Source organism: Aythya ferina (genome assembly GCF_964211825.1).
Source record: "Aythya ferina genome assembly, chromosome: 4".
Classification (NCBI taxonomy): domain Eukaryota; kingdom Metazoa; phylum Chordata; class Aves; order Anseriformes; family Anatidae; genus Aythya; species Aythya ferina.
The window spans coordinates 67,548,970-67,574,470 of record NC_140300.1 but is presented as its reverse complement, the minus strand read 5'-3'; the positions used below and the strand labels follow the sequence as shown (position 1 = coordinate 67,574,470).

General features: G+C 48.9%; 2 protein-coding genes and 2 long non-coding RNA genes across 5 annotated transcripts in view; 2 read left to right on the top strand and 2 right to left on the bottom strand.

The window, feature by feature from the left end:
• Window positions 1–2,019, top strand: part of LOC311436309 — a 54,287-nt gene extending 52,268 nt beyond the window's left edge. The window contains exon 5 of the long non-coding RNA XR_014692744.1: window positions 1,731–2,019. This is a non-coding gene — a long non-coding RNA (uncharacterized lncRNA). The remainder of the gene's footprint in view (window positions 1–1,730) is intronic.
• The window catches only part of SMARCAD1 (SNF2 related chromatin remodeling ATPase with DExD box 1), a 119,962-nt gene extending 106,289 nt beyond the window's left edge, over window positions 1–13,673 (bottom strand). Inside the window, exon 1 of the mRNA XM_084518347.1 lies at window positions 13,656–13,673. The gene's annotated coding sequence lies outside the window, so the exon portion shown is untranslated. The remainder of the gene's footprint in view (window positions 1–13,655) is intronic.
• A 5,093-nt stretch (window positions 13,674–18,766) lies between these two features.
• On the bottom strand, window positions 18,767–20,521 carry ATOH1 (atonal bHLH transcription factor 1). Its single transcript, XM_084517732.1, has one exon. It carries the CDS (start codon window positions 20,345–20,347, stop codon window positions 19,370–19,372), a length of 978 nt encoding a protein of 325 aa, XP_084373858.1. The 5' UTR covers window positions 20,348–20,521; the 3' UTR covers window positions 18,767–19,369.
• Window positions 20,522–20,714: 193 nt separating this feature from the next.
• Window positions 20,715–25,191, top strand: LOC311436390. 2 transcript variants are annotated; one of them, XR_014692805.1, is made up of 4 exons: window positions 20,715–20,764; window positions 20,928–22,033; window positions 22,703–22,825; window positions 23,899–25,191. It is a non-coding gene; the product is annotated as an uncharacterized lncRNA (long non-coding RNA). The 2 variants fall into 2 exon arrangements; XR_014692806.1 differs by having other exon boundaries at window positions 22,703–25,191.
• The last annotated feature ends 310 nt before the right edge of the window (window positions 25,192–25,501 follow it).

Sequence of the window (25,501 nt, the reverse complement as noted above, 5' to 3'; positions counted from 1 at the left end):
GTCCTGGTCAACTTAAACATTAGCATGAAGACACAGAACTGAAATCCTAGTCTTTCCATTCATTTTCACTGTCAACTTAGAAAAATTAAAACAGGAATCACAGTAAAGACACTTGAAGCTGCAACATTACAGCATGAAAATTCAGGAAATAGAAAAGTTGAAGTTGCTGTTAAAAACGCACTGCAATACATCCCTTAATTCTGTCAGCACTGACTGTTGTTTTTTTCCCCCATAGGATGACTGCTTCACTTAATGCTTGCAGGGTTTGAATCAGGGCTCTGTAGGAAAAATAAGTAATTAAATAAATAAATAAGAAAAGAAAAGCTGCTGCCTGTCTCAAGGGCTGCAGAAATTGCAAGTGGTCTAGCGAGCAGTCAGGGGGTGGCAGAGTGGCCTTACGCTTCAGGGCAAGCACCGCAGAGAGCTGCATCCTCTGCTACAAAGGAGCTTAATCCTGGTTGGCAAGGAACCTAAGGAAGTTATTCACAGGTGGGATGCAGTTTCTGTCCCTCTTGGAAAAATTTGCTTCAGTTGGGCAGAAAAGTTGAGCAGCAGCAGCTAAAGCTAGAACAGCAAGAGCTGGGGGGCTTGCTATCCACAAACATCTTAGACTGACCACCCCAAATTAGTCCAGAGTTTAGGCATAAGTCTACTTATTTCCCCTTCCTCCCTGCAAACAAACAAAAAACCCACACCACCCTACTGTCTTATCCCGAAGAAGAGTCCTGGAACTGAAGCAGTGCCTGGGAAGCACTCAATATACCGCGGAAAAAATAGAGAAAAACCTCATGCAGAGATTAGCTAGTTTGTGTACAGAGTAAAATGCAGACTGTGTGCCATAAGTATGGGGCCAGCTGAATCACATATTCAGCAGTCAGTACATACACAGAAAACAGCAAATTAACTGATGCTATTGTGTAAATGCAAAGAAACAATAATAATAGAAAGATACCACAGACTTTGCATGCGAAGACCCTGAAACCTGTTTTTGGAGTGAATTTTCACAGCAAAAAAAAAAAAAAAAAAAAAATCTGGCATTATGCAGTTGTGGAAATCTTTGTCTTTCTGAATTTTATGTTGCTTATAAAATACTTCAGCAGTTACTTTTGTGTGTAACAGAGCGTGTACAGAGCCTTTTGGAGCAATGCATCGGCCCAGCTCCCATGCACAGGCAGTGGCACTGCTGCTGGGAAGCAACAGCTAGAAGGCTGCCAAGTGCACACGGTTTTGTTTTGCAGAGGGTTTTAAGCATCCGTTTATTTCCTAGGAAGCTACATTTGGGTTGCTTTTAATAAATTAAATGGAAATCAGATCAATTCCTTTGACCCAGGGTTTTTGTTGGTGTTATTAAAAAAATATGTATTTAAATAACTAGGCTGAGAAGTTGTTCTTTTGTCTAATTCAAGCCTTACTTTAGCCAGGCAGCGGCACATGCATCTAGACAAACAAGAGGTACAGAGTTTGTACTACAGCATCTCTTGACAGTTTGAAAATGCATGCTTGGAAAAAAAAAAAAAAGAAAAAAAAAGAAAAAAGTCTGAGGGAGTCTATCTGTAGTATTATTTACAGACAGGACAGCTGCGCCGGTGACTCAAGTAAAACACCCTGACTAAATATAATCTGAAGCCAGAGATAAGTAAGTGTTTCAAAGATATGTCCCTACAACAGGCACATGTTTTGCTTTTCATGCATCACAATGGATGTCCCACATGAACTTTTTTCTTCTTCAGGTTTCCTCCAGCCCCCGACTGTCCCTGTCACCCGGTGCCAGATGGGAAGTGAGAGCTAAGCCGATCCACCTCTTTGTGGTGGAAACCCCCCGAGCTTCGGCTACAGGTTACTGAAGCCTTCATGAAAAATTCAGAGCTGGTATAACAAGCTTGCTGAAAGTAAAATGCGTGTCACATTATCCACCCTCCCTTTTTGCTAGTGCTAAGCTGCCATTGCCAAGAGGTAGAAAATACTGCTGAAGCAAAGTTTTATATAGTTAGAGAGGGGAAAAAAAAAAAAAAAAAAAAAAAAAAAGCACACTCATTCCTGTTTTCACTTTATTTTAGTAAAAAGAATACAGTTTAAAAAATAAGAAGCAATAAAAGAAAATAGAAAATAAATTTAGAGAGACATATGGGGAAAGGGGACACTGGAAATTGCAAAGTTTTTGTAATTATTACAACATGGATTTATTTAATGTCTTTCTCAGCAGCCAAGCCTTTACTGCTGTTACATATTGCATGTTATTTATGAGTACTATATCATTTAAATAACTGAAACAAATTCAGATGTTGAAGGGTGGGATTTGCTGTAAGAGGAGTAGACCAAGTGAAACAGCAGGAAGAAAAACAGCCCAAATGAAAACTGACTTTGTAATTATAAGCCTAAACTTTGTTTGTGCAAGTGTGAGGGGACATGAGCTTACTACAGGCTTCTCATCTCCATGCTCTGCATTGGATTGTTTTTAGGAAAAAAATTAAATAAGTGACACAGATGAGCTAGAGAGGCTGTACTGGCCTCCTGGTGGGATAAGCAAAGGAAGTGCAGGACATTGGTTCTTTCCTCACAAAAGTTGAAGTTTCCAAGGAAATACTTAGCCCCATGTCCCTCTGTCACCCAACTGATGACTTTTATTCCTCACTTAAAATCGAGCCAAACTCATCTCTAGCTGTCCCTTCATGGAGAAGGACAAATGCAGCGTGTGCCCCCAGCTGCAGAAAGACTCTGCATCCCTCTTGCCTTGGGGAAAGTGGCAGGGCCCAAACTCTGGTCCTCTGACGAAAACACAGTTCCTCACAGAGGCAACATGTCATTCACACGTCCAAATCTCATACAGAGGAAGCACAGGCAGAGATCTCCATGGGCTTCTCTTCACCTGACCAAAAGCACTGCTTCTTCCATCCCAGCGCTAAGGGGAATAAGCGCTCAGCACACTTATTGCAGCAGCTCTGGGACATAACAGAGCCATTGGAGGGATGACCAATTCAGCTGTTTCCCAAGTATTAAGTTCCTGATGTCACAGGGTAAGCAAGGATCTAACAGCAGCTACTCAGTTTGAGAACTGGTTCTCAGAACATAGCATCACCAACAACTGATGATAGTAACAGAAATCACGTTATTACAGCAGAGAACTATCTCAGTTGCACTTTAAACATTTAACAAACATTAAATTCCTAAACATTTAGCAAATATGAGAAGTTTTCTCTATCCAGAGAAATAAGTTCAGGGATTCAGAATAAATGCTAGGTTGATGGCTGAACTTGATGATCTTGAAGAACTTTTCCAACCTTGACGAATTCATGATTGCTTTCATGCAAGAACTTTAATGGATCTTGAAGCATCTATTGATGGAATAAACCGGGGAAAAACATAAATCTATGCTGAAATCATTTCATTTGCCACAGAAGGACATCTGTCTTTGAGGTGAAACAGCCAGGGCTGCACTGCAGCCTTACATAGCAGTCTGGGTCACGACTTGCAGATGTTGTACTGATTTGAAATGGCAAGAGTAATCAAATGTATGGGGAAAAAGAAAAAACAAAAAGGAAACATAGCTGCAGTACAGCAAGACCTTAACGTTGTTAAAAATACCACAAGACCGTTAAACATTTGTGACAACCTGAATACTGAGTGTAAATGTCCCCTGAAAAACAGGTCCCATGGTGGGGTCATCTGGGGACTGCAGATCCAGGGCGAAGTCCAGGAGCACATACCAACTCTAAGCCCCCTCCTCCCTGAAGCATTATTTAAGTGATCATTCCTTGTGCCCCCCTCTACTACGATGCTTTATGTTTTGCTGCTCATCAGTTAAAAATCTGATTACATAATATTACTGGATAATTATGCTATTTCTACCCTTGTGTTTCTTGCTCCGCCAATACATCTTTGCTGAGAAAACTTCAATACAATAATTTATGTGTGAATACTGATAGAAAGCCACAACATATTGATGTGTATGCAGACAACTGAGGTCAGTACAAGTTGTCTCAGACACATGGAGAGCAAAATCACAAAGGCTAGAAACTCATGTGACCACATCTTTCTTTCTACTCAGCACTTTGTCTTGCCAAACTCTGTGAACTTAAATAAAAATAAACTCAGATTTTACATTGTTTTACTCAAACATGAAGTCAGAAATGCTTGCAGCTGTTGCCCCAGATTAGGCCTCCTGTATTGACGTTTTGTAAAACTCTGGCTTTATGAGTCATATTCAACTCTGTCATCAAATGCTGGTGAAATTACCTTAATTAAAGGTATTAATAATTCACTGGTGTTTTCTTTTATGGTATAAGAAGGCTTGTGACAGTTATGAATAACATTCAGTTTTATTTGCCAAGGATTTTTTTCTTTATTTGCCCTTATCTCTATTATCTTACAACCTAATCTTCTGCCTACCTGTCCTGGCTACTTCTGCACTCCCTCATTGTTTACCAAATGAATAATTAATGGCTGATAACCCGCAGCCAAATCCCTCCCCGCCCATTTATCCTGCCTTGTCTATGCCATTTTCTTGTTTATTCCAGCAGCTTGGTTTACAGGCCTCGATATCACTTACATGTTTGAAAGAAAGAAATGGGAGCAAATAAAAGTGTAGTGAGGTGAAAGTTCATGTTAACATGAGCTATAATACTTATCTATTTGCAGGTCATTTTTGTAGCATTTGTTACATAGCAAAATTAAATGTCTAGCCTTATCTTCATAACGTAATACAAAAATCCCCAAAGAACATCAACAGCAGCAAGAAAATCACTGCAAATGCCTTTAGAAGTTTACAGAAACATTGCCTGTCTCCCAGCACCAGGGAGACCTGTACTGCCACCCTCCCTCACAAGCCCCACTCAATTCTGCATCTTCCATGGCTCAGCAAAACGTTCCTGTCCCCCTACCGCTTGTATTACCAGATTTTGTCAGTCAATGCACAAACAACAAAAAGAGCTCCATGCAGGGATGAGCTTCCTCTTCCAAGCACAGCAACAAAAGCTGGGGCTGAGGATGCTCATTTTGACTTTCCTGCAATGACCCTGACTTCTGAAGACTCGTTTTCAATTTAATTTTCAAGCTCAGCATTTGAATTAAGACCCAACCTTCTTCTTGCTTCCATTGTTTTCCACTCACAGCACTTTTGTTCAAGTTGCAGGTGGGAGTCAGAGCCCAGAGCAATGACAGACTGCAGTACAACTTCTCCCAGGTGTGTTCCTCTCCACCTGCACAAGCCAGCTGAAGTTGCCCAAACTGCAACAAATGATAAGCAAAGTACATGTGGTCTGGACTAAAGGAGGCAATGAAATTCAAATACTAGGCACCCAGTTTGCTTTGCCAAATCACTGTTTGGCATCAAAGAGGCATCAGAACTCTGGCTGCAGCTGTAATCAGGAGTGCTCAGGTATTGTATTAGGGATGAATGCACATCAGCCTCATTTAAAGATACTGAAGTGGGCTTTCACATACAGATTCCTGTTGATGAACTTCATATTGTTTACTTTCAGTTGGAATTTTATGAACCTAAACCAGAAAACCATGTGCTCTTGATTTTGTTGATGGTTGGAGCGGTTAACAAGAAACACCCTTGCAGTCCTCCCACTGATTGATATCATGTAAATATAACACAAATCTTGTTCTGGTTGTTAAGTATATATATAAAATTGCCTGCATTACATAACATAATCTTACTGACAATTAACATGATAAAAGATACAAGTATAATACAAAAAGTGAAGCTAACAATAAGCTCTGTCATCTAAATTAAAAAAAAAAAAAAAAACGCTGGCCAGAAGATCAGTATTTTGAAACTTTATTTGGTTCCAGTGACCATTCACTGAAAATTCAGAAAGAGATGTGGCTTCAGACAAGCCACCTTGGAGTTTCTGCAATTAAACCTGCTTTGCGTTTTGCCTGTGCAAGGACAGAAATGGCAGCTCCAGCGGCAGCTGCCAGGCTCAGGGCAGACTGTAATAGGTCCAGAGATCGCCACCTCTCCAGGTCACCTCAGGCAAATCCAGAGCCTCCAAACCATCCCTGGTGGGATTTCAGGGACTTTCAGTGGGTTAATGATGAACCTGACGCTGGGAGCTTCTAGAGCCACCCGTTTTGGAAGGCCTTCATAACTGCAAGCAGCTAAAGGGCAGAGCCCACCACCTCCAGCCACAGCTGAGATTTCCTGCAGAATTGTTTGCAAAACACACTAAAAATAAACTTTTTTTCCACCACAAAGTTATTGAATTAAAAAATCCTGACAAGTTTAAAGTTTGGAATTAAACAGCGGAGCACATGAGAGGTTTGCCAGAACAAGAAGGATGAACACAGAAGTGGGTTGTGAACGCTTGGCACTGGGTTCTGGCAACAACAAATCACATCTAAAATACCATTTCTGGTGTTCATTGGGAGGCAACATCTAACTTCTGACAACTTCTACTTCTGGAGACCAGGCTGCAGTGGTTGAATATTCAACTATGAGCCACGAGTTGTAGGCCCATTCCTGGCAGTACTACACAGTGCTTGGAGAAGCAGCTCTGAGGCAGGCCCTCTGTAGCTAACAAGGAAATATTAAGGCCAAAACTAGTTCAATGGGACCCATAGCCTTATTTCATCCAAGTGCATAACAATACTTGTACAGCAGGTGCTATGAAATACTAAAAATATATGTATTTAAAGAAGATAGAGAGGGGCTTTGATGAAAAGGAACTAGAAGAAGGCAGAAGGCCTCCTGTAGTCACAGATGAAGGAAGCAGGTTTATGAAAGGTGGCAAAAGTATATGGCAGATAAAAAGTTGACCTGACATCCATTTTTTTAGGTAAGATATTGGGAAGCATGTGAAAATTTAAGGTGTAAGGCAAGGACACAGTTGGTATGCAGTAACCATGAAACTACAGCATGAAACAGGAGCAAGAGCAGAAGCTTCTAGAGGGATTTCAGAATATACAACATGAATATCTGGGGTTTGGACTAGCCCAAAGGAAAACAAGAAAGAGATCCTGAGAAAAGAGAAAGGAATAATGATAGCTTCGTGACCATATAACGATCCAAAAGAGGCAATATTTTCCCTACCCCGGCAAGCAATCAGAGCATTTTTGCAGGGAAATCTTGTATTTTAAAAAATACAGTTGCTTAATTTCCCAGGTAAATCCAGCAACTAAACATTTATATTCCCTGCATTAAAAATAAAAGTAATGATGAAACAGCATCTGAGCAATTTAATACTCTAATTCTCTCAAGAGGCCTTTCTAAAAAGATTTTTAAAGACTGTAGTTAAACAATTTCCACTAATAGACCAGAAACATACAAAGACATTTTGAAAAATTATATGCATCTGTGTTATACTCAGTGCTTGTTTCACTATTCATGCTGTTGCCAAAGTACATGAGAAATAAAAAGTAAAATATAAGAAACTCACTTATTTTTTTCCTTTTCTTTCTGTTATAGAAGTTTTACATAAAGCTTCAAAAGGAAACTTTCTTTGTGTTTTATTTCAGCCATAAAATACACGATACTGTACCACTGAAATGCTACAAGACGCATTTATGAAGTGCTCCTATGTCCTTATGTTACAAGGACAAGGCACGTTGGTGAGGCAGCCAAGCACACACCCTGTCATGTGTGCTCAGTTTTTATTGCCCATTCAAAAAACATCATCCTGAAAAGAAAGCAAACTACTGCCAAGAGAACCCCAACCTGGATAAAACTCACGTCAGCTAAACTTATATCCAAAATGCAAGTAAATCTGAACTCTGCCTCTGTGCTGGAAAAATATGTAGATGATTAGCTTTTCCATTTGGACACTTTGCTTCCCTCTATTGCTACTGAGACTAAAACTTTGATGCAGTTATCCAATTTATTTATAGGCATGAGTTGCCACTTCTTCAGGATGAAAAATAGCATGCGCACACGTGCAGATACATGAATTTTCATAAAGACACAGCCATGGACTCAGCTCAGTACTGTACACAGGGCTCTGCCTACCCTCCCAAATCCCCATCTGCTGGCTGAATAGGTATTCATTCGTGTAGGGGGCTTTTGAAACACCCCTTATGGCTGCATAGCAAAGGGCAGGCACCCACTACAAGCACCATTGTCTGGGAGCCCTCTGGTAGAAGATTCACACAGAGCTGCAGGAGCAGCCCTTTCAATGGGTAGTTCACGTGCCAGGAGAAATTGCTGTGCTGGCAAATTAACAGTTATGCCTGCTACAGAAATGGGAAGGAAGTAAACTTCTAAGTAAACGAGATGAACTGTCCTTTTTTGCCTTTCTATATATTTTACACACACACATATATATAGATCCTTGCTCAAAATAAATAGATACGTCTCATACAAACGTAATAGATACGTCTCAACAAACAGAAACACCCCTGAAAATAAATGTACTTTGATTCATACATGTATTTTAAGTATCTAGCAAGAGATCAATTTTATTTTTGTTTTTTAATTTATGTTTGTAGGGGGATACGTGTCTTATGACCTAGAGGATCACCCACTTTTCAGAAACCTACATGGCTAAGATGAACTTCTGCAAGTTTCTCTCAACACACACGGTGAGCTGGCGTTTCATGCAGTATGAGGAAGCTCCTCAAGGCCCTGATTCAGTCACCTCCTATATTTTGATTCAGGTATATTCTTACATTAAGTGCGTAAATTGTCACAGGACATTCAAAGCCAGCATTTGCCACCCTTTTCTGAGTGATCACCTGAGAGTCCCAAATGAGGCACCCCTGTTTGTGTGAGCAGGGTTCTGCAGGCCCCATAACGCACATGTAAAAGTCACCAAACCTAGAAACACAAAGCTGAACTTCAAGGTCCAACACCAATGTAAACCACACAATGATTGTTTTAAAACTGTTTTATAACATCATCAGCGAGGGCTCTTACTTCTTGCAGTGGATCTTTGTTTTAGATATGCTGGATAGCTTGTTTTAATTCAGTTTATGGGCACATCCTGTGCACTCCTGCACAGTTGAGTAATCCCATTCAATTCCAAAGTCTTATTTATGAGCACAAAGATGACTTACAGTAATAAAAAAGCTACACCCTTGTCGTTCCAGCGCTCACCTGCTTACTGGGAATGTTATCATAATACAAACAATGAAAAAAATATCAAACTCCGTGTTCAACCATGTCTGAGCAAAGCACAGCTATGCGGAGAAGTACAAACACGGATCCTATCACAGCTTCCAATTCCTGCACCAGCTCAAGCTGTGAAGGAAGTTTTATCTACAGTTCTCAGGAAGATGAAGAGTTCTTGTTTCAGAGACAGCAGTGTCTGCCATTGTTTCTTTCACAGAAAAAAGCACATGCTTTTTAAAATGCTATCAGCATTGCTTTCTTTCTGATTTTGTATCAGAACAGAATGCATATGCAAACAACTTTTATCTGGCATACTTCTTTGTAATATAATTGCAAATTTTAACAGATTACAGATCTGCAAGTTATTTTTTTTTAAATAAGTCCTCGCTTTTTTATCTTTTATTTTCTCTTGTACTCGTTGACGCCAATATTTTTATTACCACCAGTGTTATGCTTCTATGTCTCTGTCTTTCTTATTCTTCATGAAACATTGCCCTCTCTTACCCACCTTTTCATCCCATTTGCTTCTTGTGTCTCCCTGCCTAAGGCAGTGCTCCAGCTAGGCACAGGTTAATATCCTGGGGTAGGGACACCTCACAGGGAAGTGGATACCAACCCATCATGAGCTATTGAGATTGCATCTATCTACACAGAGGCAGTTCAGGCAGAGGCTTTTGCCAGCATAAATCCACTGGGGCTGTATAAACAACAAAGGACCAGGGACAATGAGGTCTGGAGAAGTTGCTTCCTTGTGATTAGCTGAGCCAATGAGACCCAAACTTCAAAGAAGGATCAGATTATGCAAAATTTGTAGGGAATATTTCAGACAAAATTCTTAGTTGGTGTCTACCAAATGCATCCTTTATTCCAGCTCTGAAGATGGCTGAAGAAGAAAGCAAGCTAAGGCTTTGCCTGTAACTCCACAGCTTACCCCATCAGTGTAGTGCGCTACACCAGCATGCCAGTGCCAGGCAGGGAGACAGCAATGAAGTCCTTCCCCTGATTTGTGTCACCTGCTAACACCTCCAAGCTGATGTTAGCTCACCGCAGAGAGCTGCTGCTTCATATCAGCTGGCAGAGTGGGGAACTGAGGAGAGCAAGGAGAGACTGTGATTTCAAACATCTGTGCTTTATTTATTTATCTGTTTGTTAGATTTTTATCTTGGGCCTATCAGCTCTGTACTCTGAAAATATGATCCATGTCACACTCTTGCATATCTTCGGTACTTCTCGTCAAAAGCCATCCTCTCACCAGCCTGTAGTACTTCAACTTGGTGCTTTTTTGATGAGCAACGTAGTTAAATTAAATCAGCAAACCATAGATCTCTTGTTGGATTGCATTCCTAAAGATTCAGCTGTCTAAGATTGATACTCTGAACAGTTGTTATAAAAACTTTGCAACTTCAAAGAAAAATAAATACTCAGAAAGAAATATTTTGTTTCCTGTGAAAGCTCATAATTAAAATGCATACATAACAGAGTAATACAGTCTTCAGCTATATCACAAGGAAAATTCCTTGCACAGTTTATAAAAAGACAATCAGTAGAGTTGAGAAGAAATGACCAGTCAGTGGCCTGTTTGGTGCATGGGTCAAGCTTCTATCCTGATTTTGGCTGTGATAGAGTTAATTTTCCTCCTAGTAACTGGTATGGTGCTGGCTTTTGGATTTCGGATGAGAACAATGCTGACTGCATGCGGATGTTTCCTTTGTTGCAGAGCAGTGCTTACACCAAGCCAAGGACTTCTCAGCTCCTCGCTCTGTCCTGCCAGCGGGCAGGCTGGGGGTGCACGAGGAGCTGGGAAGGGACAGACCCAGGACCGCTGACCCAAAAAGGGATGTCCTATTCCATATGGTGTCATGTTGGACAATGGAACTGGGGGCAACTGGCTGGGGACACTGTCTGATTATTGAGCAATTGCATTGTGCATCACTTGTTTTGGATGCCCCTTCCTCCCCTGCCCCCCCATTAAACTGTTCTTATCTCAACCCATGAGTTTTACTTTTTTTTCCCTTTTTGATTCTTTCCCCCTTTCCTCTGTGTGGAGAGTGAGCAAACAGCTGCATGGTGCTTAGCTGCCTGCTGGGTTAAACTACAACAACTTTGCATATTACTCAGGTCTTATGGCTATAGATGCTGCATGGAATAAAAACACTAAGAGTTGAACAGGGGCAAAAAAATGGTTTTCACCATCTATTTTTGTAGGAGTCTGTGTGAGCAGGAAGGGAAGAAACAGGAGTCAACGACCAGGGGTAAATAAAACTGAATAACCTTTTAAAAAAGCAAACAAACCAGTGGGCACACGCTGACCCCCCTCCCCCAAATCTTCTCCCTGGCAGCGCAAGGTGGCCGAGCACGCAGGCGGCGGTACCATGGACAGCGCTCCCACTGCTGCGGGGAATCAGGAACAGGAAAGCCATAAAATAATAATTCTGGGGGCAAAAAAAATATAATATATATATATAAAATAATAAAATAAATTGAGGTGCCAGCCAGCAATTCGCCAGGAGCTGCGGGATCAGCCTGCTCGCTTGGCACGCACGCGAGCGGCGCGTGCGGGACCTTTGTGCAGCCACGTTATCAACTACTCCTTTGTGCCAAGGTTTCCGCCGCTGGAAGCCGGGATCACAGCTAGCACAAGGAGAGTGAGCCAGGAGGGTTTGTTAGCCCTGCTCCGGGCTTTTTTTTATGGCCATTGCTGAATGGGTTTACACTTCACTCTGTTGATTCACCTGCCTCAGCAGTTACCGTGTTATTATTAGGTAGGCGCAAAAGCTGCAAAATTCAGTTGCGATAAAACATAAATAAAAGTTTATTGCAGGGCGTGTAAACTTAAAATTTTGAATTAATCAAGAGAGCAGCTTACAGGCAACTTCAAAGGCCATCTTACGTTGTTACACTTCACTGTGTGCTATCAGGTACAGTAAAAAAAAAAAAAAAAAAAAAAAAAGTTAAGCACATTTTCTTTTGGCCAAACTATTTGTCCTGCAGGTTGATGCTGCAGCAGGGGACACTGTGACTCCTCCCAGGTTTTCATTTCGGGCATACAGCATACCCAACACAGGGATTTCCTATTAGAAATTTTGTATCCTATTGCTTTTGAAGGAAGGGATGCCATTAAAACTTATTTTTCCCTAGATAATGTGATGATATAACAAATTTAAAACAGCACTAGAGAAGCTGATGTGGATTTGTTGACAGCAAAGTTCACTAGTTTTTCCAAAAAGCTCCAAAAGTACAGCTAATGACTTTAAACAACTCACTACGTGCCAGATGCTAACGCTCTTATTCAAGCCAATTTGGTATCGCAAAAATCAGAAACTGAATTCAGAGCTTCAATTGGAAAACATATAGATCCAACCAACAAAACCATCTGATGCTTCCCATTAGTTAAACAAAACATTTCTTGCTCAAATCAAAGACTTTTTCGGGAGTATCAAGCATTAAGGTTTGTATCATTTACAGGAAACACAAACTGAGGCTGAGAGCAAGGGCTCCACAATTTTTGGGGAGTTATGGCAGTTACTCAGACTGTCTGTAATGTTTCTTTTCACTCAGACAGACACACACCTCGGTTTGATGCTGTTCATTTACATTCCACACATTTTATTTTGAAATATCATCAGAATTGACACTTTCATGAAAAAAATCAATATTATATATGTGTATATATATATACACACATATATATTAATTTAAATGCATAGCTCTGTCAAGGGATGACAAGCTATTTGTTTTCAACATTTGCCTCAGGCTTGTCCTGGTTTCAGTTTTATTCAGCCTACCCACCCAATCCTGCGCGCAGACTCTGGTCCTGCACCACCAGGTATTTCAGGAATCTCGAGGCCACGTCCCCACACTATCACCAAGGTGTACACAGAGAATGATAACTGTAACTGCAGAACACACCCATTGCTATCCCTCCAATATTTCTGGAAATAAGAAAGAGGCTGACTTCCCTTCGAGTGCCAAGCAGCAAGCTGCCACAAAAATAAAGGCAAACCTCTGAGCAGTCAGTGGCTTTTGAATACCAGAAGCCTGGATCTAGATGCTCACCTTTCATTTTTCCTGCTTCCATTTTGGGGAATAACATTTTTCACTCCCAGTTCTCAGAACATTTCAAGTTATGACCACAAAATTGCTGAGGTGCCACAGGTGACAGCAGCATCTGAGTGAAGTGAGCTCACCACTTGCTGACCCCAAGGTTACAGCCAGCAATGCTCCTCAGCTTTCACCATCTTTCCCAACAGGCAGCCCTTGGAAACCCTAATGAAAATCCAGAGCCCTCCTATCCCAAAGCCAAATTTTTTTTTTCAAGCCTTTTTCAACAAACAGCTTCTAGGATGCTTCCCAATGCAAAAAGAAATGGGGTTAATTGGACATTTTGGTAGCTTTCTCCCAAATAATGAAAGCGTAACTGATTTCATCCAAAAGACTTGTCACAACCAGAAAAGAACCACACGAACATTTGCTCTGAGAGTATTTCTGTAACAAATTTGGGTAAGCAGAGCAACAGAACAGCACACGTCTACCTATATTTATCCCAGTCTGACTACAAGCACTACAGCAGTGGTAACTTCAGAAAACCAAGAAATATTCTTCCTACCTGAGATGTGAGTGAGGCCTGGGGGTACTTCTGCATGTTCTGCACATCAAGCTGTAACTTTCCTCCCTATATGCTCCAAAAAATAACCTCTGGCTGGTGAAAAAACTCCAGCACCCCATGCTGCCTGGTTTTGTCTACCTCACCTCCAGGTGCCCCTCATCAAGCCTGGGGAGGGAACAAGCCACAGGTTGGGAGAATGATTGTGCCTGCAGAAGCCTGCATCCAGTTGTCATCCTTCCCAAGGTGTTTCTCACGTGTAACAGAAATCTCTACCACTTCCACCCTCTCAATCCACCCCAAATAACAGGGTAAAATTCGGATAAGGTGTCTGCTGTGCAACCTGCTTCCCAGGGCATTGGGAAAGGGGGCGCAGCCTGGGGGAACCATCTCCCTGTGGGAGAAAAGCACCATCCCTTGCACGGAACAACGCCTCACCGCTGGAAATAGTTTGGAAGTGACCGGAAAAAAGTGCACAGTGCAAGAAGCATAAGGAGGCACACAACCCATGCTCCAAGTCACTTTTAATGCTGCTGGGCCTCGTGTCCCTTGTCAACGGACAGGACAACACCTCCCCAGGACACGGGGAGCAGCTGTGGGGCTGAGAACTGCACAGACAGGGACACTGACCAAAACTATGGGCAGGCTCTCAGCTGTGCCATCGCTGTAGGGTTAAGCGTGTAGGTGTGGGAGTTATCCAAAAATCACCCTGCCAGCATTTTGAGGGAGCCTCGTGTGTCACTGGGACTTAGTTCAGCATTAGTACCGGTAGGGGAAAAACCAAGGGAAAAGTCAAAAAGAGCAGGCAGGTAAAGACAAAACACAAACCAAAGAGAAACTTTTCCCAACAGCAGCTGAACTGCAAGGACAAGCAGCGATACGGAAGCATTTAGCCCCCTGCCCGCTGCCTTTTTCCCGTGCCTCTTTCCCAAAGAGCCCGGTGCCCGCTCCCAGCTTGCAAAAAGCAGACTTCGGAGGAGGATGGCAGCGGCAGGAGGAACACGGGGCTGCCGGAGGAGCAGCCCTGCCTCCTCCTTTCACTGCTCCCGGCCAGAAGCGGGGCAGCCCCGGAGCCGCACGGGGAGGGGGGGGCCGGGGCCGGGGCCGGATCCTGCGCGCATCCCGCCCCGCAGCCGGCAGCCACCGGGCCCCGGCAAAATATTGACTGTAGATAAGCCGGGTTCTCGTTTCTGTCCGAGCGTTATTATTTCCTATTATTTATTTATTTTTATTTCTTTATGGGGAGCAGGTGATGCCGCTAGAACCGTCCCGGGCTCGTTTCAAAGCGCGCACCCGAGAGGGGCGTGGAGCGGGGAAACGCTGCAGGATGCCGCAGGAGCATCCACCGGGGGAGCCCCCGAGGAAAGAGGCAGGAGAAGGGAAGTTCCCAAAATTTCGGGAGCAATCCCTGCCCTCCGCCGGGTCTCTGCCCCTCGTACAGCCCGGGATCCTCCAGCTGTGCCGCTGAGCATCGCGTAGGGACAACCCCACCACCAAAAAAAAAAAAAAGAAAAAAAAAATCAACCAAGGGAACAAAAACGAAAGCCAGAGATCCTAAAAAAAAAAACCCACACATAAAAGCAGATATGGGTGGTTGGAGATGAAACGAGACACGCTGACCCCGGCGGGTCCGGGGGGGCTGCTTGTCCCCGAGAGCTCCTTTAAGCCCCCTCCCCTCCTAACCTGGGGTACGGTGCCGGTGGGCTGCGGGCTGTGATTTCGGCGAGCCCCCCTGTCATTAAAGGGACACTTTGACAAGCTCGTGGCACGAAACCCAACCGCTCGGGAGGCAGCGCTTGGGGAAAGGGTTAACCCGGCGGCCGCGAGGCGTATGAAATGATGGTAAATTACCCGGCGCGTTCTCCCGGGGAAGAAATTAGACTTCAAAAGGGCTGGAGCCCTCCTGAATATATATCAAGCAGATGGGCTGATGCGCTGTCTCGCTGATGTGCAGTTGATTAACCGCCCCATAAAAGTGCAGCAGCCCCGCTCGCCCGCGGCGGGTGCGCGCCGCCGCCCGCCGCTGTCCCGGGCACCCCGGCGGGAGCGCGCTTCGCTGAGGGGCAGGGGGAGAGGGGGGCAAAAAGGGAGGAAGGAGGAGAGGAAGGGGATGGAGGGGAAATGAGGAGGGAATGAGGAGAGGGGAGAGCCGGGGGAAGAAGGAAAAAATGAAATAATAATATTAATAATAAAAGAAAAAGGGAAAGGAAGCAAAAGAAAAGGAAAAGGAAAAAGAGGGAAAAGGAAAAGAAAAGGAAGGGGAAAGGGAAAAGAAAAAAGAAAGGGAAAAGGAAGAGAAAAGGAAAGGGTAAGGGAAACGTAAAAGGAAGGGAAAGGGAAAAGAAAAGGAAAGGGAAAGGGAAAAGAAAAGTAAGGGGAAAAGGAAAAGGAAAAGGAAAGGAAAGGAAAGGAAAGGAAAGGAAAGGAAAGGAAAGGAAAGGAAAGGAAAGGAAAGGAAAGGAAAGGAAAGGAAAGGAAAGGAAAGGAAAGGAAAGGAAAGGAAAGGAAAGGAAAGGAAAGGAAAGGAAAGGAAAGGAAAGGAAAGGAAAGGAAAGAGAACGAGGAAAGAGAACGAGGAAAGAAATGGGGGGTGAAATGCAAGATCTCTGCCAGCAGCAGGGATTTGCTCCCCCAGCCCCAAACCTCGCGCTCCCTGGCAGAGGGGACACAAACACCCCCGGTGACAACGAGCGGGGGGCGAAAACGAGCCGGGGCGCTGCAGGAGGGGCTGGGGGGAGATCCGGGGAGGCAGCCCCATCCCGTCCCGGCTGCTGCACGGGGAGGGCAGAAAGCCCGTGACACGTCCTGGCTGGGCTCCCGAAAGCATCCCTGCCTTCTGATAGCGCTTGGGGAGCCTGGAAGTGGCCAAAACCCCAGGAACCGCGCTCGTCGCAGCCGCTGCCGCACGCCCTCGGCTCCCCGGGGGTGCCGCAGATCTGCAGGAGGACTTTTGGGGGGCTCCCCCCCACCCCAGACAAACGAGTCCCCGATGTGTGTGTAGAGGGGGCTTTCCGCCGGCAGCCCCCAGCCCCGCAGCGGGGCCAGCACGGGGGTACCGCGATGGGGAAGGGTGGCGGGGGCTTTGCTGGCCCCGGGGGGGGGACCACCAGCGGGTGACATTCCTGCGGGGGGACGGCAGCGAGCCGGCGGCTTTGCAGCAGGTGCAAGACCCGAGCATCCCCGGAGGGGGATCCCCACGCGTGTGCGACCCCCTCCCGTCCCTTTTTTTCCCCCCTTCTCCTCCCCTTTCCATCGGCTGCGGCCCCCCCCCGGGTGTGCCCGGCCGTGCCCCGGCGTGCTGCTGCTGCCGGCCGCCACCGCGCTGCTGTCGGGGCGATGGGGGAGCGGGGCGGGGGGCGTGAATGCTGGCTGTTGTTGCTCGGCCGGGGTTGTGGGGGGGGTGGGGGGTCGGCAGACGAAGGGGGGGCCCACGGCGGAGCTCCCCGCGGGTGCGCAGCCCCCTGGGGGGCCGCCTGAAAAGCCGCGGCGCTCACCAGCTGACAACGCGTGCTCCGCTCCAGACACGGCGCACCGCGGCCGGGACAGCGGCCAGCCCAAAATCCCCCCCCTCTCCTCCTCCTCCTTACAGCCCCCCCCCCCAGACTTGTCCGCCCCTTCGCATTGTCCGCCCCGCTCTAATTAAGAAACGCTGCCCCCCCCCCCCCCTTTCCCCTTTTCCCCTCCCCGGGGGCCAGAGGTTGAGCAAACAGCAGCCGGCTCGCTGCGAAAAGGCAGCGAGGAGCTGCGGGCAGCGCGCTGAGAATGGGGACCCCCCCCCTGCTCGTCCCCTGTCCCCAATGTGTCCCCCCCCCCCCCACCACCACCGCCGCCGCCGTGGGAGGGGGACGGGGACACGGCCCCCGCTGCCCCCCACGCGTGTCCGGCGGGACACGGGCTCACGCACAAAGGCGACCGCCTCCCCCGGAGGATACGGAGTGTGCAGCCAAAATTTAACGCTCGGGTAGTGCGCTGTTTTCAAAGAAAAGCCCCTAAAAAAAAAAAAAAAAAAAAAAAAAAAAAAAAAAAAAAGAAGCTCTAAAACCCCACAAAGCCAGGGCCAGGCGGGGCCGGTGCGCGTCCCCGCTCTTGTTCCAAACTTTGCGCTCGTCCGTGCAAAACAAACACTGTCGCGGGCTCAATAAAGCGATTTATCCATCTTCATTACTTAAAGAAATGTTGTCTCTTTGTTTGTTTGGGAGATATTAAGCATGCTTAGCTTGCAACACATAGTTGATTCCTTCGCTAGTATCTTGGATACTTGGATCCGACTTTGGAAGGTAGAAGCTAATTGCTAATAATGGAGAGAAAGGAACCAGCCAGCATAGCGGGAGTGGCCTGGCATATGGGGAATGAGCAGCCTGAAATACTCAATATTCAAGTTTCCAAAATATTAATGAGATTATAGCAACCTGCAGCTATACGTTACAGCTTGTTAACGGAGTGAGGGGTGGGGGGGTGGGGGGCTGCCAAGCGGTTGTTATGCAAACTCTGTGGCTGAACCTGAAAATGGAAATGCGGCCGGGTATCTCTTTCAAAGAAGTGTTAAAAAAAAAAAAAAAAAAAAAAAAAAAAAAAGAAGAAAAAAAAAAAGACCCTCAGACAACGAAAGCTCCGCCGTGGCCGCGAGGACCCACTGCGCTCAGCGGCCAGGGCGAGAGGGACCCGCTGCGGGCGGCGGGGGGGCCCCGTCCCGACCCCTCTGCGCTCCCCAAATTGCGCCCCCGGCTCGCTGGGAAACGAAGCGAACCCGAACTAGCGCAAAACGGGCTAAAACCCCCCAAACTTTCCCGGCGGGCCGGGAGGGAAGGAAGGGACGGTTCGGGAGGGAGCTGACCCCGGGGCTGAACTTTTCACCCGGCGGGACCGGCCCCCGCCCGCCCGCCCGGCTCGGGGTTATCGCGGGGCAGGTGCGCGGCGTTTGGCACCTGCGGGGACCGGCACGGCTCGGCTCGGTTCCCCTTTCCCCCAAAACCCGGCAGCGAGCCCCGCTCCCCCGCCCCGAGCCCCCCCGGTTTCCCTGCCCGCGGCTCCGGGGACCCCCCCGTGTTTTTTGGTGGGGAGGCTTGGCCGGGGAGGGGAGGTAACCCAACATCTCTTCGTTTTGTGTTTTTGTTCGTTTGTTTTTTATTTATTTATTTATTTGATCTCGAAAAAATAATAATAATACATAAAACAATGGCAGCTGGCTGGGCTAAAATTAAAATAAACGATTCTCGTCGTAGAAAAGTTTTGTTAAAAAACAAAACCAAAAAAAAAAAATAAAAAAAAAATAAAGAAGGCAGAAACAGTAGCAAACACTCCGTAATAAATAAGTTTCCTAATACCACAAAAAAAAAAAAAAAAAAAAAAAAAAAAAGCAAAATAAAACGGGATCATGGGAGTTTGACACGACAGGACCGTTTTTCGTTTCTCGGCGAGCGGCCGGCCGGAGCTGTCCCCTGGCAGCCGCAGGATTAAAGTGCTTGCGCCGGGATCCCCCCGACGGCGGGCAGGGGAAGCCGCCTGGCCCCGCTCATCGCGGGACGGGACCGCATGCGGGGTGCTGGGGGTCGCCGCGGGAGGGGCCGGCGGCGGCTTCTGGGCACGGGGAGCTCTGCGGGCGGCAGCTACACATCGGGATGAAGGTACAAACGCGGACGGGGCGGCTGTGCCGCCCATGAGGAGCCCTTCCCGGGGCCGCCGGCGGCCAAGTCCGTGCTGGGGCGGGCGGCAGCGCCCTAGCTGGCCTCGTCCGAGTCACTGTAGTGCGAGCGGGGCGAGAACTCCCCGTCGCTGCGGTGGGAGCGCGGCGACGCCTTGCTCCGCTCCTGCTGCTGCTGGTGCTGGTGCTGCGGGTGCTGCTGGTGGTGGCCGGGCTGCGGCACGAGGAGCGCGGGCGACGGCGCTTTGGGTCCCAGCAGGGCGCCCTCCGGGAAGGACGGGAAGCGCAGCGGGTCCAGCGGCACCGGGAAGCCCCCCGCGGCCGGCGGCGGGGGGAAGCGAGTCCTGCCGTGCCCGTGGCCGTGGCCATGCCCGTGGCCGAGGGGGGGCGGCCCGGCCGGCGGCGGCCCCGGCAGCGCGGCCCCGTCGGCGGCGCAGGGCGGCTCGAAGGGGGCCCCGCGGGGCTCGGCTTTGCCCGGCGGCGGCTCGGCGGCGGCTGCAGCAGCGGCGGCGGCGGCGGCCGCGGGGCCGTGCAGCAGCTCGGCCAGGGCGCTGATGTAGATCTGCGCCATCTGCAGCGTCTCGTACTTGGAGAGCTTCTTGTCGTTGTTGAAGGAGGGGATGACATTGCGCAGCTGGTCGAAGGCGTGGTTCAGCCCGTGCATCCGCCGCCGCTCCCGCGCGTTGGCCGCCAGCCGCCGCTGCTTCTGCACGCCGCTCACCTGCGGCCGGACACCGCCACCTCCACCTCCACCGCCGCCACCCCGCGCCCTGCCGCCGCCCGCCGCCCCCCGCGCCCCGCCGGGGCCGCTCCCCTCCTGCCCCGCTGTGGCTGCGGCTCCCCGCGGCCGCCCCGCCGCCGCCGCCTCGCCCTCCTCGTCGTCCCGCGGGGCGGCCACGCGCGCGGCGCAGCACACGCCCAGCCAGCCGGGGGCGAAGCCGCAGCCGGGCGGCTCCAGCCCCGCTCCCAGCCCCAGCAGCGGCTCCGCCACCGCCACCGCCGCCGCGTCCCGGCCGCCTTCACTCGCCCACTCGGCGGCCCGCGGCAGGCTCATGGCGACGCCGCCTCAGCGCGAGCCCATGTGGGCTGCGGGGTTGGTGTGCGTGCGTGTGGGGGACGACGACAGCGGCCGTTGAGGGCGGCGGTTGGCAGCGCGCGCGTGGCGCCCGCCCGCCCGCTCGCCCGCCCGCCCGTCTCCGGTGTCGGCCGCGCGCCGCGCCCCCCTTTAAGGCGGCGGCGGCGGCACGCGCCGGGGTCCCGTCCCGCGCACGGCCCCCGCGCGCCCCGGCCCTCGCGCCCGCCCTCGCGCCGGTCGCGTGGCGGGGCGGCCAATGGCGCGGGGCGGGGAGGGGCGGGCGGGAAAGGGGGGGTGCGGGGGGGGGGGGAAGGAGGGGAGGGAGGGGTGGTGGGGGGGAGCGGCACGCGCGGCGCCTGACGGAGCCTCACGGAGCGCGGCGGGGCCGGGGCTGAGGTAAAAGTGAGCGGGGAGGGGGCGGCCGGGGCTGTGGGAGCTCATTGTGTATGCGGCGCTTTTCTCTCTCTCTCTTTCCCCTCTCTTTGTATGTTCGAGCCTACTTGAGTTTCTTTTTTTCTTTTTTTTTTTTCTTTTTTTTTTCTCTCCTCTTCTTTTGTAGGAGTTGGCTCTTTTGAAGCGGTGCGAGGCACGCCCTGCCGCCACGGGGACTTGACGGGAGTCGGAAACACAAGCACACCGGCCCCAAACGCGGACCCGACAATAGCAGCGATGTGGGAAGCCTCCCAGAGGAGGCTGCCCGCTCCCAGAAAAGCGTCCAAGCCTTCCAGGGAAAGCAAACTGGACGGATCTCCCTGTCTTGATGCAGATTTCCCTCCTCCCCAGGCTGGTTGAGGCAGCAACGTGGGGTCAGGCACAGAGTGGTGGCACAGAAAAACAGGTTACAAAAAGGGGGGAGGAGGGAGAAACTTGAAAAAAAAAGCCTCCTCTATCATTACAGGCAGAGACACTTTCAAAGCACACAAAGCGCATGGGTCAGCCCTCAGCTTAATTGTACTCAACAGTCTAATTACTCATTCAATCACGTTTCAGGATCAGCAGGCTGCTCGGCAGGCACCGCCACAGATTAGGAAGTATCTCGTTCCTGCCTTGCCCCACTTTCTCCTCCCTTCCCTTCAAAAAAGCCAGCAGAACCCTCTCCGTGCCTCTCCTGGCAGGGTGAGCTGCTCTTTGGGCAGTGCAGTGCACAAGCAGGTAGAGAGCACGGCCTCAGCGTCACCGACCAAAGTCATGCACAGGTCTCCAGCACTGGGATGGCAAACCCCAGCCAGACATCACAAACCTGCATCTGTGGTGAGCTGCAGCAAATATGTAAAGAGACTGCCCAACCTGATGGTTTTTGGCCTCACCTGCTGCATCATCAGAACAGTCACCCAAAGTGTTAATTGTCACATTATTCCAAACACATGAGCTTAAAGCAGATCAGGATCCAAGAAGTCCCTCTAAAGACTCCCACTATGATCAGCACACGGTACTTTACATTCAGAAGTGTTTTAAATATGAATCAGAAGCGATGACTGTGAGGAACGCAAAAGCCCAGGTACTCAGCCCACCGCTGCAGCCCAACACGTGTGAAACCTGCCTTTTTCCACTCGCTTTCCACCCATGGGTAATGAGGACCACGCTGCCACCGACATAGACATGCCCCAGGTCTGCAAAGCAACCTTCCTGGGTGGATCACTGCAAAATGTCACCCGCTTTGAGTAGGTGAGCACCCACAAAAGTAATTCCTGCTTCCTGGTGACGTTTGCCCCCGTAAAGATCTGGGGCAGAACCACGCTCGGGGCCTAACCTGCCCCCAAGAGACCTGTAAAGCATCGTTCAGCAGTACTTGCCTACCCCCTGGGGCCACTGAATTCACAATGAATTCAGCTTCATCATATATTTGGAAATCTTATCTGGAGAATTTATACCTATGTATGCTTTGCCCCTTTGTTTAAGATGCTCTAACTGCTGCTGAGAATTTAATTTATGCTAATATTTTTAAAATAAACTGCTTTCTATTCATGGAAGTATCACTAATGATTTTCTTTCAGTCGCTGTTTTAAACACTTTGTGGCATGGAAACTGCTTGGCAAGAAATTTCCTTGAAAGCTGCTAAAGGCCTTCAGTCCTTGCAAAATCTCTGAGAGCTGAGACTCATTCTGAGGCTGTGGGACTCCTTCATAACAGGCCTCCAGAAAATCAAACCCAACCAAACCACAAAGCACCATCACACAGGCGTTTTCAGGGGCTATTTCCCTAGATGGTTTGGAAGGAAGCAAGCGCTCGCTGCCTGCCCTAAGCACAGAGCCTGGCCACGGTGATGCAGAGGGCTGCATTTGCTTGTTTGTTTGTTTGTTTGTTTTTAATTATTATTTTTTTTGCCTCTGACAGCAACTGCAACCCAGAGACCCAGCAACAGGTGGAGACCAGGTAGCTCCTGGATCAGGGTCTGCATTACAGAGTACGCACCAGAACTAAGTGCTGGGGGAAGAAGAGTGAACAGCTTCAGAAAAGGTATACCTTGCACAGCATTGGAAGGTTTTTGTTGCGATGAAAAAATGCCTTAATGCAATAAAAGCATGAGTATCAGGCCCAAGGGACATGTTCATGTCACGGGCTTTATACCTCTGCATAAACTGATTTAACTTTTTATAACTTCATTTCCTCACACCTTTAATAGTGATCTTATTCCAGATTTGGTTTGCTTGCCCTCTGCGGCAGCAAGAAGTTTGCTGGGCCTGCGTGTGCTCACACACGCTACCCACAAGTCCATGTCCCAGCCACCTGAAATGAGCAACAACAAAAGAACTGTCTCCTGCTTAAGACACTGCAGGTAGAAAGTATTTTAAAAGCAACTGCTGTCTAGCATGCTGCTACTTAATACATTTTACTAAATCCCTTAACCAGTAAAATGACCACTGCCATCAAGTTTTAGCGTAAGAACAACATTTCCATCTGGTTTAAGATACAAAAATTAACATCCATCCAACATATTCCCTTCAAATTACATCTGGTCAGCTCCAGTTGCTCTCAGTGGATCTCGCACAAGAGCAAAGGGAATATAAGCACTTCAGATTTCTAGGCACAGAATTGCTGGCATAGATTTGTTGTTGTTGTTACTGTTAAGTGATTGCCAGAGCATTCTCTCTTTGTAGGCTTAACCAGAGAAGAGTTATAAGGACCTGCTCTGGGAAAATATTAGAACAATAGGGTCAGACCATAAACTAAAATTTAGCTTGCAGACACTCTGTGGAACACGGGTAACATATTTCAGTGGAGAAGTGAGAAAAAAATAACAGCTGACATGTCAGCAAAAGGAAAAAAGGAAGAATCTGGCATTTTAAACGAGTACAACACTAACTGTGTTACCAGAGCAGTAACCTGGGAATGCAGGGGTCTGCTGGAGTTGTACAGGGCTTTGGATAAGGGGTCCCCACATCCAGGCACTTCCAGTACCCACAAAACTCCTGGCATATTTGGAATAATGGAAGCAAAAGTAACACAAAGAAGGATTTTGTCCTCTAAGGGACAAAAACAAATAGACAGATGCACGTGGGCGCTAACCAACATTTACATCAGTCCCCCAGATTACAGAGTACTTCCCCACAAAAAGGAAACACTTGTCAGCCAAGAAGAACCCACCTCTCCATCCACAGGACGTCCTCAGCCAATTCTGTTAATCCCTGACAGCAAAGAGGTGTCCGGGAACAAGTTTCCAGCACTGTGCAGCTCCAACTCAATGTTCAGAAACCACTGGTGGGGATGGCTGTGAAAACCAGCCCCTCTGAATGACGCCTTCACCTGCCTGCTGTATCTTAAATTAGCATGCCTTGAGTCTTAGGAATTTTTAAACACTTGTTAATAAAGTAGAACTAGGGTACTAATTGTACTAGTTCTTTTCCACTACGTGTCCAATCTGACAACTGACTGCCTCGGTAGAGTGTTGCTTGCAATACGTGCCCTGGATGGTCTCACCACTCGTGTTCAGAGACACAGACGCTCGGTGACAGTCCTGCAGCTCATGCAAAGCAGTTCTCCTGTGCCAGCAGGCTCACAAAAACCCTCTCTGTGGCAAGACCTGTCCCTCTGGCATAGCCTGGCGTTGCAGTTCTGTTTGCCCTGAAGCTGGAGAAAGACGTGGTTCATAGGCACTGTTATTCCCAGGGTGTTTTCAGCTTGGTACAAGGTTTAGGAGCTCCCACAGGGAGAGAACTACCTGGTGTCCCATCTGTGGGATGCAAGGCCCATGTCAAGGGCAGACTGCTGGGGCCAGGCACCTGCGAGCTGTCACCCGTTGCCCCCAGTTTCCACTGGGCTATCTGCAGAGAGCTTGCAGCCCACGTAGCAAACTGTATAGAGGTCACAGAAACGTACAGTGTGAGGCTGTGTATGTATGTACGTATATAATGTATGGCTGTGGAGGGAGGGAAGGCACGAGCACCATCCAACACAGCAGCACCAAATGCTTTGCCAAACGAAAGCCGTGCGTTGCCACACACCCCTCGATGCCCTGCCAGGGGCACAAGTGAGAACGGCAGGATTTAAGGGAAAATCATGGAAGCGATGACACTTTTCTGGCCGGAGGGCAGCGGGGGCTCCTGCCCGGCGACGCCGCCAGCCCCGAGCCCGTTCCCTGCCCGGCCTCGTCCCCCGCAGCCCCCCGGGCGGGTTGTGCGGCCCGGGGCCGTCCCCCTGCGCACAACAGGTTGGATATTGTAGGTGTGGGTTATTAAAGTGTCCCCGGCACAATGGCGGTCTGTGTCCCATTCGCCACGCTTGGGCTCCCCTTTGCAAAGCGCACACAAGAGGTGACACGCCGCTGGCCCCCGCCATTATCCCGCCGGCATAGCGGCGCGGGCCGCCCGGTCTCCCGGGAAATGGCGCTGCGCGGGCGCCCAGCGGCACCGGCGGGGACACCGCGGCCGCGCACGGCCCCCTCACGGCTCCCTCACGGCTCCCTCACGGAGCCCGGGGGCGGCCCCGGCCCTCGGCAGAGCCCGGGCGGTGCCGCAGCGACACCCGCTGGGCGGCGGCGGAGCCGTGACGGGAGCCATGCTCAGCCCCGGCTCTCCTGAGGCGCTCCCGGGGCTGAGGTGATGTCCCTGAGGCAGCCCCGGCCGCGCCCTGCTGCTAAGGCACGAGTGGGAGTTCGGCCCCTCCAGCCTGGTGCTGCTTTTGTATGAAGGTTTC